The sequence below is a fragment of the Caloenas nicobarica genome, chromosome 2, assembly GCF_036013445.1.
Source record: "Caloenas nicobarica isolate bCalNic1 chromosome 2, bCalNic1.hap1, whole genome shotgun sequence".
In the NCBI taxonomy this organism is placed as follows: Eukaryota; Metazoa; Chordata; class Aves; order Columbiformes; family Columbidae; genus Caloenas; species Caloenas nicobarica.
The window spans coordinates 55,996,869-56,010,182 of record NC_088246.1 but is presented as its reverse complement, the minus strand read 5'-3'; the positions used below and the strand labels follow the sequence as shown (position 1 = coordinate 56,010,182).

At 47.1% G+C, this 13,314-nt stretch overlaps 2 protein-coding genes across 10 annotated transcripts in view; both read right to left on the bottom strand.

Moving 5' to 3' along the window:
* Positions 1–5,539, bottom strand: part of CDK13 (cyclin dependent kinase 13) — a 47,822-nt gene extending 42,283 nt beyond the window's left edge. For all 5 annotated transcript variants that reach the window (XM_065627594.1, XM_065627596.1, XM_065627597.1 and 2 more), the window contains exon 1: positions 3,653–5,539. In XM_065627594.1, the coding sequence (XP_065483666.1) occupies positions 3,653–4,872 (1,220 nt within the window). In that variant the 5' untranslated portion in view covers positions 4,873–5,539. The remainder of the gene's footprint in view (positions 1–3,652) is intronic.
* Positions 5,540–6,553: 1,014 nt separating this feature from the next.
* The window catches only part of RALA (RAS like proto-oncogene A), a 183,272-nt gene continuing 176,511 nt past the window's right edge, over positions 6,554–13,314 (bottom strand). For 2 of the 5 annotated variants that reach the window (XM_065628618.1, XM_065628619.1), the window contains exons 5-6: positions 8,457–8,569; positions 6,554–7,578 (exon numbers count right to left, since the gene is read on the bottom strand). In XM_065628618.1, the coding sequence (XP_065484690.1) occupies positions 7,356–7,578; positions 8,457–8,569 (336 nt within the window). In that variant the 3' untranslated portion in view covers positions 6,554–7,355. Of the gene's footprint in view, positions 8,599–13,314 lie in introns of all 5 variants that reach the window. The other 3 variants (XM_065628624.1, XM_065628623.1, XM_065628621.1) reach the window with 3 other exon arrangements.

Here is a 13,314-nt window from a genome sequence, read left to right as displayed (position 1 = left end):
TGAAGTAGGCCGTTACTAGCTGAATATGTATTTATGTATTTTACCACTTCACCGTTTTCCCTATGCTTGTTTTGGTTTTGTACATAAATGACCCAGATTTTGCAGAGCCTCACTACTATGGACTAGCTACAGCTAGAGTATGAGACGGCTCTATAACACCAACAAGAAAAGCAATCTCTTGTTTTTCCTACAAGCAACATCCACATACACAGTAGTACTAGGCTAGTAGTGCCCCACCCACTTAAACTTTAATCTAGGCAGATAGGTAGGTGTATCCAAATTTGGAAAAATGTGATTACTCATCTATACAACTAACTGAATTAAATGTGTGATCACATAGCATATGACCTGACTGAAGTTATGAAAAATAGTTCCTCTCTTCCTACAATTTCATCCTAAACCAGTTTCCAAAGACAGACTGTGAAAACTTATTTTGTCAGCCACGGGGTTTTCTTCTTTTTTTCTCCCCTCCTCTTTATTTCTTAGTGATTTTTTTTTAAAATCCAGTCATCTTATCAGTACAGAAATAAATACGTCATACTTTTGGTATTATGGAAGAATTTCCATTTTGAAAATGTGCATGTGCTACTTTAGAACAGCTGTGTTACTATCCACAAGAAAATATGGTAATACAAATCCACCAGCAGCAAGTAAAGAAGTTTTGTCCAACAAGTGGAAACAGCTCACACAATCAGTTTTGCCCAAAACAGACATCTACTACTGTTATAAAGGAAAAAGTAATTAGTCTACCATTCAAAGCGAATTTTCCAAATGTGGAACGCATATCTAGTGTCTTTGCTTCTCTTCAGAACCCATATCCAGGCAACATCACTGAAAGACAGTAGTTAGTCACTACTGCAATTCAAAACTCAACCCACAACTGCACTGTTGCTGCAGCTTGAGAAAACCAGTGATTCAAACGAGCAAAAGCTGACTTCACTTGTTTCTCTTCAACTGTTTACTAGAAGTTTCTCCCTAAGCAGCTCAGAGACCTATACGAAAAAATCAGCACTCTAGACATGTGAGTTTTCCATACATGCTAGAACCACTTCATTCTCAATTTCTACATACCAAAATAACTAGGTAATTTATATAACATCACAGAAGTTACATATATGAGATACAGAATGAAAAGAGCAAAAAGACTTGCAGCATGGAATGCTCAGTCACACACAAATTTCTTACTGTCTTGACACCATTACAGCTGGATACAAGCCCAGAATTAAGTCTTTAAATCATCCAGATAAAGACAACAGGTGCAGTAAGAAGCTGTTGCCTTCATGAAACCATAATATTCTATCAAGTCTAAGGCCACTATACCATGATCTAAGCAGCACAACAAAAAATTTTCAGTGTTGTGGATGCAGTGTCACAGAGTGAAGCACAAAAACTGATTATGACACAGTTTTGAATGGCTAAAACAATGTATAAATGCCTCCCACCTTTATTTCCCTACTGTCACTGCAATACACATAATGCGTAATAGCTGTATGGGAGCAGAGAAACACTAGCTTGCGTTTCTCCATACGAGGCAAACATTATGAACAACTGAGCTTATCTTCACACTTTGGTTTCTTTCCTTTTCTGTGAAAATGACATTTTTACAACGAATGCCACATCAGGACAGACAGACCTTGCTGTCTACATACAGCAAACTCTGGCCATTCTAATCTCTCTCTAGCAAACCTGACAATCTGCATTTCTTAACAAAGTAATTTATCTGTATACACTTAAAGATGAAACGCAAATTACAATTTAACTGGAGGAATGAATGTATGAAGAAACAAAGCCAACTCCTAGGAACGGATCTGCAGCTCAAGGAAGGTTTATACACCACAGAGACAATACAAAAATCAGGAGATTTTAAACTCTCATGCTTCAAATCACAGGCCAAGTAACAACAGAAAAAAAGAAACACAACACTCCTACGAATCTTTGTTCTGTAACTGTTCCCTATACAAGACTTCCTGTACCTTCCACTACAGCCCTGTCAGCCAGTGCGTAAATCAGGATCCTAAACTAACTGGACTGTTAATCTGACTAATACAGCTAATTCTTAAGTGCAAACCTAGCGTATATGATTTTGTTCACCATTAGTAGCTTTCTTATTCCAGGATATAAGCATCTACAGAAAACAATCTGATTCCTAGAGCATTTAAATCAAACCACGCACATAATATTCTCACTATTCTATGATCCAAATAATCTTGAAGGAGTATCCTCAACCACTCCTAACAGGCTCTCACAGAACAATGACAATGTGCTGCTTTTCAGAGCACTCACAGTGTTTTCTGCTTGAAACATCCTATTGTTTACAAAATTATGCCATGCAACCATGCCTTAAAACAATCACTATTTTTTTTTCCAAAGGCATCTTTGTTCTCTCTGAACAAAGTAGGACACAGTTTTGTTACTTTGCTCTTTAAACAGCATTCAATGCACACCCAGGACAGCAAACCTGACCAACAGCAAAACAGGAACGGCTTCAGCATCCTCACTGAATACACTATGGGACGCCCCAAATGGTAACCAACAAAAAGTGCTCATTGGAAATACCAGGGAACAGTTCTCAGATAAGCCACCAGGTAATGCCTTGTAAACAAAACTCTTGCCAATGGAATGGCAAATCACACGATATATTTAAAATTGAAGTCCAGATGTGGATTTAAGTAAGCCTATAAACAATGAGGCAACAGTAACATACCAACGTGGGAAATAAATATTTTCACTTACAAATACTACTAAGCAAATGCTTTCAATACCCAGTTGTTTTGCTTCAGCTTTAAGTATTTCAAGAGCTTTAATTCTGAAACACAGTTTCTATCTGCTTAGAAAGATACAGCCCATGTTGCCTCTCCATATATAATACAAAAAGACAGAACAACGCTGACCTTTACATTCTGAGCTCCCATTAACAGCAACAAAATGACTTGCAAGCACTCGTCAAATATATAGAAGTACATAATCTTACCAGGAAAAGCAATTACATACATTTTCATAGGTTGTGTAAAGCACAAGAGACAGTTTAAAAAAACTTGACATTAGCTCCTTTTCCTAGCAAAACAAAAAATCTAAGTCTTTCTATAGACCTCTAAAAAGAACAAGAAACACTTGTAATACAAATTGCCTGCCAGCTTGTTTGCTCTTCAGATTAGTACGCATTAAACCAAACACAAATACATTTAACACGTATCCTTTCATCGGGGAATAGGATACATAAGAATGTACCTGAGAATCTCCACACTTTGTAAGCAAAGATTTAAAAACCAAGTCCAGTCCTTCGGAAAACTTGTCCTCCAAGAAGTATTTTCATTCATTCTGAGCTGGAAATGTTCTCATGCCCTTTAATACTTAAAAAGCCTTTTTCCAGCTAGGTGGTCTCCCATAAACTAGCCACAGAACTGTCACAGGCACCTGCACCTCACTTTGTCGCCCAGACAGGGCAGGAAGATCTTTGTATGTGTCCCACTCCCCTTCCCCCCACCCCAGCTATCTGGCAGCAAGAGGGCAAGAAGGAGAGCTTCTGTTGCTAAATGCAAGCCTCTCCGGCCTGCCCTCCAGCCCAGCCCCAGCCACAACTCCTCTCCTCCACACACCGAGCTCCCCCCTCACCCCCATTGTCCCTCCTTCCACCCACCGCGCTCGGACTCACCGGATAACGGGGCTGTAGGGACTCCTTGACCGGCGCCAACTGCTGTAGGGGCTGGGTGAGACATCCCCGCCGCGCTCATAGGAGCTGTGCCGGCTGTAGCTGGGGGAGCGGCGGCGACTGTAGGGGCTGAGGGGCGAGCGGCCGCCCACCGGGCTGAGCGACTTGCGGCTCCGCTGGCTCTGCGAGGAGCGATGCAGCGGGGGGCTGTCATCCCGGCCGGGGCTGGGGGACGAGCGCTGTCGCCGGTAGGCCTTGGGCTCAGGCTTGTCATCTCTGTAGGCCTTCGGCGGGTCCTTGTAAGCCGATGGCGGCTCCTTGGCCGCTTTAGTCCAGCTCCGGTGCGCTTTGCTCTCCCGCTCTTTCCTGCCGCTGCCGGGTGAGGTGAGGGAGCCCTTCCTGCGGCCGTCGCTGCCGCCGCCGCTGCTGCTCTTGAGTCCCTCCCGGTCCTGGCCTCCGCTGTGATTGTGGCGGCTGCGGGACTTGGAGGAGGACGAGGAGGCCTCGGCTCCCCCGCGGCCCGCCGACGCCCCCTCCTGCTGCGCCTTCTCCTCCCCCCGCCGGCGGTGCTCCCGGTGCCGCTCCTTGGAGCGGCCGCTGCTGCCGCGGTGCTCCCGGCGGGACCGGCTGCTCCGCTCCGCCTCGCCCCTCTGTCGCTGGGTCCCACCGCCACCGCCCGAAGAGGAGGCCGGGCTCCCCCCGCCGCTGCCCGCGCCGCCGCCGCCGGCCGCGCCGCCGCCCACCAGCCCTTCGGACTGGGAGCTCACGTCGTCGTACTCCTCCACCAGAGTGCTCAGCCCCGCGCTACCGCGCCGCTTCTCCGCCTCCTGGGTCCCGCCGCCGCCACCGCCCCCGCGGCCCCGCCGCCGCTTGTGCCGGGAGCCCGTGCGCCGCTTGCCCCGCGGCCGCTTCCGCTCCCCCCCGTCCCCGCAGCAGGAGGAGGCGCCGGTGGCCGCCAGGAAGAGCAGGGACTGCGGCGGCAGCGGCGGCTGCAGGAGCGGGGGCTGCAGGAGGGGCGGCTGCAGGAGCGGGAAGAGCAGCGGGTGAGGGGCCGGCGGCGGGGGGGGAGGCTGCGGCTGGGCCGCGAAGCGCTTCCGTCTGCGGTGATGCAGCCGCTTCTTGTCGGCCGCCGCCTCCACCGCCGAGCTGCTGCCGCCGCCGCCGCTCCCCCAGCCCCGGCTTCCCCCGCTCCCGCCGGCCGCCGCGTCCGAGGTGCTCGGCATCGAGCTCACTCACGGCCGAGGACGCGGCCTAGGGAATCCGCCGCCGCCGCCGCCCTCAGGGCGCTGCCGGCGCCATGGAGACCCGGCGCCGCGCAGACACACGGGGACACCCGCCGGCCGGCACCGGGGCCTCGCTCGCTCCCTCGCTCCCCGGGGCCCGGCCCGCCTCGCAGCCCGCCCGGCCGCGCCGCCTCACATGGGGCCGCGCCGCCACATAGGGGGTCGCGCCGCCCGCGTTCGGGCTGGGGCCGGGGCCGGGGCGAGGGGCGGGCGCTGGCCGGTGCGGCGGGAGCCTCCCGCAGACCCGGCGCGGCCTCCCGCAACGCGGAAGTGTCTCCTGGCGGCGGCCTGCTCACTCCATCCCGGGCCGCGGCTGCCTCGTCCGGCGCCGGGCGGCGCTGCGCGGGGGTGCGGACGCCGGGCGCGGGCCGCGGAGCCGCCGCTTCCTCCCTCGCCCGCTCCCCGGCCGGGCGGCGGGGTCAGGCCGTGCCGTGCCGGGCCGCCTCCGGGCGGGGTGTCCGAGGCGGCGCGCGGCCCTGCGCTGGCCCCGAGCCCGCTTACCCTGCCCGGTGGGTCCCAGGTGCCCGGTCCCGAGTCGCCGGCAGCCGTGAGCGCTGGCGCGGCCTCTGCGCTGCGCGCGGGTGACACACGCATACACACGCACCGGGGACACGGCCCGGTGGCGCGCGGCGCATGCGCGGGGCCGGCGGCGGAGGTGGGGGCCGCGCCCCGCCAATCGCGCGCGGGCCCGCGCCCTCGTCCGCATGCCCGGAGCCGGGAGCACCGCCCCGCTCTCGCGAGAACTGGCCCCTCCCCCCCGCCCCATCCTCCCGGGAGGCTCTCGCGAGATGACGCTGGTGGCTGTAGCTGCGCCGCGCTCGCCCCGCCGGCGGAGGGAAGGGGCGCTTCCGGTCGCGGGGGTCAGGGGTCTCATCCGGCCCGGGGGAGCGGAGCGCTCCTAGTGGCGGCTGCTCCGTGTGCCGGGGCTCCTCCCGCTCTGCGGGCCGGAGCTGGAGCGGTGGGGCCGCTCGGGTGGGGAGCGGCGAGCGAGGCGCCCCGGGCAGCGGGTGGTGTTTCTCCACTGAGGGACCGCGGCTCTTGGGGCGCTCCGTCTCGGGCTATGGGGCGGAGGGGCGGCCCATGGTGTCGGCGCCCCCGCGTCTCTTCCACAGCGGCCGGTGCGCGGGCACGGCAGCCCTGCCGCCGAGGGGTGCCGCGGGAGAGCTCCGTTTAAAATCTCTGTCGTGCAAACAGCTGAAGGAGCTGGGTCTCTTTAGCTTGGAGGAGACTGAGGGGTGACCTCATCAATGTTTATAAATATATAAAGGGTGAGTGTCACGAGGATGGAGCCAGGCTCTTCTCGGTGACAACCAATGATAGGACAAGGGGCAATGGGTACAAACTGGAACACAGGAGGTTCCACTTAAATATGAGAAGAAACTTCTTCTCAGTGAGGGTGACAGAGCACTGGAACAGGCTGCCCAGGGAGGTTGTGGAGTCTCCTTCTCTGGAGACATTCAAAACCCGCCTGGACGCCTTCCTGTGTAACCTCATCTGGGTGTTCCTGCTCCGGCAGGGGGATTGGACTGGATGATCTTTCGGGGTCCCTTCCAATCCCTAGCATTCTGTGATTTTTACATATTGAAATGGAGAAATAAACAGCAGAGTCAATTATACTGTTAAGCGGCATTCTTTATTTTATCAGCGCTGTGGATCATCCTCCATAAGCGCTCCAAAGGCTGGATGCTCTTGCATTGCTTGTATTCACATAATTATTACATATGCATTACAGTTTTTGAAAAATTTCACATCTATACTAAGAAATAATTGATGATGTTAGTTAAAATTGTTTAGTTTCTTACTTACATCTATTAATTATTAGTTAAATATAAGCTAAGCGCTCTGCTTCTAAACAATGTATTACTTAATCTTCTGTCTCCCTCTTGTCATGCAGAAGGATCTAGAACTTGAGAAATATCCCCTCATTTTGCAGATGGCCAAAAAGCATTTATCTCATGTCAATTGGTTAATGATGGGTATGTCTTTTGTAACTTAATCACAGTATACATAAATTTAGCAGCTTCTCTTCAGTATCCGTTTAGATTCTGTATATATTTATGAATGTATAGTCAAGCAAAAAAATATTCTGTCGTAGCCCTGCACCTGCCCCATTCGGAGCACATGCATGAGCAGTGTAGCAGGAATTTCATTCTGCCTGTCCTGGTTTTGTTGAAAGCAAGACCAGTTCTCTTTCAGTGAATTTTCCTTTCAACTAAGTTCTTCTAAGTACCTTCTAAGTAAGTGCGCTTTTCTGAATTCAGCTGCATGTTTTTTGAGACGTTGCGCTCCTGAGCTGATAAGATGACCAATGGAATGCAGAAGAGGCCCATGTTTAGATTTATTGCTGTAGCAACCAAGGATACTGATAAAGTCCCATAAGCGAGAGGGGTGTATTTGCAAGGAGGAGCAGACAGAAGAGGTGACTAAAACTGACTTGAGTATTCCATCCCATACATGTCATACATCCTATAGAAGAGGGAGCTTTCTTCGACTATGGCCGGCATCTGAAGAGGACCCTGCCTGTCGTGCCTGTGATCCCAGGCCTGGTTCCAGGCCCTGCATCCATGAATCCAGCTCCGGTTTGCTGCAGAGTCCAGCCCAGGACTTCTGGGTGCCTGCCCTGCAGGTGCTGGAGTGATGCTGACTCTGCCCCGGGAAGTTCAAGAGTGGTTTTGTTTATTTTGTATTATTTTCTCTATTTATTAGTAGCATTAGTAAAGCATTTAAAACTTGCAAGTCTTTCTCCCTTTTCCTCCTATTACTTTTTCCTTAGTGGGGAGAGTGGGGGGTTAACAGAGAGCATGTGCCACAGTTTATTGTCACCTTGCAGTAAACGGTGACACTGCCTTAACATACAAAGTGTGTTCGTGTTTTCCCAGTGGCTTTCGATTACAAATGCTGTAGCAGGATTAAATCGCCTATAGAGACTACAAGAAAGTGGCAGAAAAACATACGAGCTCAAGCTTTCCACCTTCCCCCAATTCGTAGTGTTCCTGACCTAAGAGCTTTCCATAGCTGAAATCAGCATTAAAAGCATGAAAGCCTATAAAGCTCCCAAGAATCAGCACTCTTAGGAAAACCTATGAGCAAAATGTTGTGGTGGACAGAATATCAAATTTACAGGGAGATTTATTAAATTATATAAAGAGATATGAACAATCATGGTTTTAAACATTTTACAAAACAAGGTGTTTAAGAGCTTTGTGTGGATCTCTACACAGGTGCAAAACGGGTCTTCTGAGAAGACAAAATTCAGTGGATGAGAACTGCTGAAATTTCCTTTAAAGTGAATTTTAGAAGAGATTTATTTCGGCTACAAGTGTATAGAAAGGTGTCCGCCACACCTGATAAGAAGTAGCTCTAGCCTCCTCACGAGCTAGCTAAAGCATAAATTGCTGTCCAGTTAGTAATTTTCATATGAAGGATTTAATTTAATAACAAAGTTTTAATTCCATTTGGTAGCAAGTCAGTTTTCCTCTACTGAAGTGCAACACGAGCAAATACCCAACTGATGCCTGCCTCACCTTACACAATACCACACGATGATTACAGAAAGGGTACGTCCCTCTAAGGCCTCAGATGAAATCCAGTGCCAGAGCAGAACTGCAGTGAGCAGGAATCCACACAATCTTGAGATCTGCAGGTCAAGAAGTGGTAGTTGAAGACCTTTCAAAGAAAGAGCCAAAGTATCTACCTGCTGGCTTGTGTAAGCACTAAATGTCACCACTAAAATGTCATTTATAAGTTCCTTCCTTAAGTGAAATTGACTGAAAATTTGGAATTTATAGTATTCTAATAAAGTAATACAATTTGAGCAATACATCTGTTATTTTCAGTTGAGCCGATTCATGTATATAGGCTGTTGGCTCACCAGAATTTACGGCATGGTTAAGTGAGAGAAAAACTACACTTTTCATTTTCAGGCCCCTCTCTCAAGTGTTTAGAGTCTGAAAGGGAAGCAAAAAAATACCACAAACTCACAGGTGAAGGACAAAATTATTTCTTCTTTTAGATAAAGGCAGCGAGTTAAACACAAGGTTTAGTGATGCATGCAAGAAGATGTAAACAGACCACAAAGAAAGGTTTCCTTCCTGCTGACAATCTTGGTCATTGCTATTGTTTGCCATCAGCAGTGTTACTGAAGAGGCATGAAATAGTGAACATGTGTTGGAGTATTTTTTTTTCTTAGTTATTCAGTTAAGAGCAGCGATAAGAGGAGACCTAATAAAACACTTGTGAGATACTAAGTTTGCTACTACGGTGCACTGCTGTCAGGCAACCTTGCCATAAGTCTAAGTGAATTTAAGTGCTGATGTGTGGTATTACTGAAGCAGTTCAGGCGGAGTGCATCCTCAGTCTGATTGCTATCAACGGCAAGGGGCATAAGGCAGATTTAGGATTACCATCCTTTGTTTTACTTTAAAAGTTGATCTAATGCAAAGAATCTGATGTGACCAGGTCTCCTCTCTGTGCTGCTTTGCTCCACGGAGCATTACGAGTAATTTCTTCACAAAATTTAAGAAATTGCAAAATTGCAAATCAGGTAAAACCGAACGGTATGCTACACATAGTATAATAAAGAGTTTTTTGCTTTAGCCAGATCATGGGAGTTACACATTTTGTTCATGCACAGTATTCAAATGAAGTGGTCTGATCACTCTAGGGGAAGTGATGCCCTATTTCACCCTTCCCAGTTTACTCACTGCACCAACTACTATTAGCTCCCAATCACCAAAGCAAATCCTGTGAATATATCGTCATCATTTAAACTGTTTTCAGAAGTGAATACTGAACTAAAAGCTGATTTCTAGGTGGTAAAATCTTATTTCTAAATGGGCAATGTTCTCCTCCAGTCTGACAGTGGAACCAGGAAGAGGGTAAAATTAGTTTCTCTATCCAATCAATATTGGCTGAAATACTCTGGATATTCCACAGTAATAAAGCTATTCCTTCCTGGAACAGCCCATAGACTAGGAGAGTTGCTGGAGAGTTAATTCAATCCTTAGGACTGATCCTAAGGAACAACCTTAATGTTAATCTTATTTTCTTTCTTCTTTCTTAACCCTGTGAAGTGGAGTGGCACCCTGACCTCACCCAGCCCTCGAGGCAGGGCTATATGGCACTTTGCCCACCTTATGGTGGGTCTTCAATCACTTGGCATCGGTTGTGAGAGCAGAGAACGGCCACGCAAGGCACTAAGGGTTCAGTCAGACCTATTGTGTCTCCTATAAGAATCAAGGCATGCTAAATTTTTGTGATGTTTAATGTTACTCAGGAGAGTTTTGCAAGGTAAATGATTGTTCACCTAATATTTTGGCTTGCTTTAGTCAAAATAGTCACTGGAGGAAAAAAAAATGCACAGAGCAACGAAGGAGTGATAGCTGGGCCAACTTGAAAGGGGGCTCCAGAATGCACTGTAGGAAAGCCTGCGGGTGATTTTTCCTGGTTGTATCCTACGTAGGTTCTGATTATTAACTTGGTTGTGTGAGAACTCTTGCTGAACTAGCACCTGGGAGGAAATCACTCCTATTACAAGGTGTGCTTAACTCTGAACAGTAAAACAGTTTAATTGCTTTCTGTTTTGTTGATTTTTTGGGGTTTATTGTTGTTTGTTTGGTTGGTTTTTTGTTGTTGTTGGTTTTTTGGTTTGTTTTTTTGTTTTTGTGGGTTTTTGCTACTGAAACTAACTTCAATTTAGGGTATTTCAGGTTTTCTTCCAAAATTCTTCTGATTTCAGACTCTAAAGTCTCAAGCTCTTTCTTCTCTTTTTCTGCCTTCTCTACCTTTTTCTTCTTTGTGATTTCATTGAATTTCATGACTAGAGCTGCTACTCTGCTGCCTGTACTTCAATTCATCTTCTTGAGCCGATTTTTTTTCCCATTAGGTATATCTGCCATACCAGCTTGAACGTTATCCTAAGTGCTTTAAAAGCAGAATTTGTTGTCTTTCCTTAGTGATTTACTAGTCTTCTGGCCACCTGCTGTCTAATTGTTGTTAGCTAGCTTACATACCTACTCATTATGTTTCTGTGTAAAACATGACTTAAAACCAAACAAAACCAAGAAACCTCACCTTTTTTCCACTCTTGTATTTCAACTCCTTGAATCCCTCCAATGGTTTCCTCTCTTTTTCTAAACCTGAGCGAAAGTATTCCTCCTTTCCAGGTCCTGTACATCACTTCCAGCAAGCCTCCTTTTGCAAGTGTGTTATTTTACTCCACCCTTAATTTCTCTGTCCAACGCACATTTCTTATAAGCAATGTCATCAAAGCATCCATTACATATTTCTCTAGTTATGCACACACACACACACACGCATGCACTTTCCTTCAGGTTTTCTCTTCAGACGCATGCTGTGTGTAGAACAAGCATATTAATTTTTCTCTTTAGCGATGTCCAAAGGATGGTGAAGGAAAGATCCTGGTGTGCTGGCCCACCTGCCATTTCAGGAGAGAAGGTCACTATCCAAGAAGGATTACTCTGACCTAGACGATGATGTGTTTATACTTTGTCAAACTGTGTTTATTCATGAGTACGCTATGCATCATGAAAATTCTGCGCAGCTTAGTGTCCGTAGCAGCATTCTTTGTGCCTTCCCCACTGGGTTAAGTACTTCCCAGACTTCATTTGCAGCTATTGTGGAACAGCTTGTCTTTCCATAATGGCCTGGAGGCTGTTCTCAGCTGTACTGATTGCCATTGCTGCTCATTGTGCATGTGAATATTCAGCAGCTATGGAGAGGTCTTCCAGTGTGTGTTGCAGCACACACAGAAGCACTCAGCAAAACAAGTATACTGTCAGGCTTCTGGTACATTAAAAAAAACCAAACTCAAAACCCAGAAAGCCAACAACAGTACCTCGCAGAGGCAGTTGTAGAGACCATGGCTAATTACACGGGACAGACCTAGACAACTCAGCACGGGCTGCAATTTCCAATTTACTCCCAAGCATTCATTAGCATTTCTGGAGCAAGAATGTATTACTTGAAAGAGTTATGTGATTAGCAGTAGAGTGCTGGTTTTTTCTCATGTGGAACGAGCCTCATGACTTGTCAGAGAAGCTTCTTGACCAGAACCTAAGCTGCTAATGACAGCAAGTTTACTCTGCCTGGAAATTGGCTACATTAGGTTGTAGGATTTGCCAACAGTAGTCATGTCAGTGTTGGCAGCTCTCAGCCATCAGACAATGGTGGGATAGGATTTGGTAGTGAAAACCTATAGAAATCCATAGGTTCCTGACATAACCAAGTACACCTGAAACAGATTCCTTTCAGAGAATGAAATCCTTCAGAAGCATTTAAGGCATTGATGATATAGTGCCAAATGTTGGCTTCCTGAAGAGACAGAAAGTTTAAGATGCATTACGATTTGTTTCCACAAGGCTTAGTAGGGAAGAGTACATAGGAGGGAAAGCAGCACCAGATTAGGTTAGAAGATCTGTTTTGTCAGTGACACCTGCGATGGTGTGGGAACCAGTGATCTGAAAAATTAAGGTCTTGGTTGTCCCACAACATGCTGAAACCTTATGACATAGAAATGGTGTTTGCAGGTATCTCTTGTCTTGCAAGGTATTATCATATGGTCCACACATGAAAACAGTGGTAAAGACTAGAGAAAAACATACTTGGAAAGGTGCAGCCAAAATACAATCAGCTTCAAAAGTATTTGGATGCCAGCTCTAGAAAATGAGCCCTTAGAAAAGGAATTCCTGAACAGCCACCCCATGGATGGCTTGGGCTAATGCTTACGTAATTAAAAAAAAATGTTAAAACCTCAACTCATATTTTGCTTTTTATTCAAATACTTTGTTGGATCTGCAAAAGTGCATTAAGACTCTCAAGAGTCTGTTCTGAGTGACTGCCCACCATCTTTAATGCAATAAAATTGAAATAAATAGATACTCGAGCTGGTTATGCACTAAGGAAGAGGCTGTGCTACATGCTTCATGGCCAAAGTTACTACTCATTTTTTTGTTAAGGTTTTTGTTGTACTTCATTTTTTTAAAGTTTCTGTGTCCTGTCTTTGTCACCATGATGCATAAAGTCCTTAGCAATATCCTTCTGGTACAGGACAAACTGTCAATCCATTGAGATAAACAGAGAGAGGAAGAGTTTCAGTAGCCTGATGATCTTTATTTTTCAGCTGAATTCCTCGGAACTTCTTTGTTTACCTGGTAGGGATTTTTCCTTAGGGTTGGGGGTTTTTTTGTTGTTTGGCTGGTCGGTTTTTGGCATGTTGGTGGTGGGGAAAGATGCCCAGTTTTCTGTTTCTCCCAAGCAATAACGATTATCTAGCATTCTTTGAAGTTGTGTTTCTGGTCTTCCAGTATCAACCTGCTTTTTCTCTTACAAAAGCAATACCGTTCCCCCACGCACGCAGAGAGC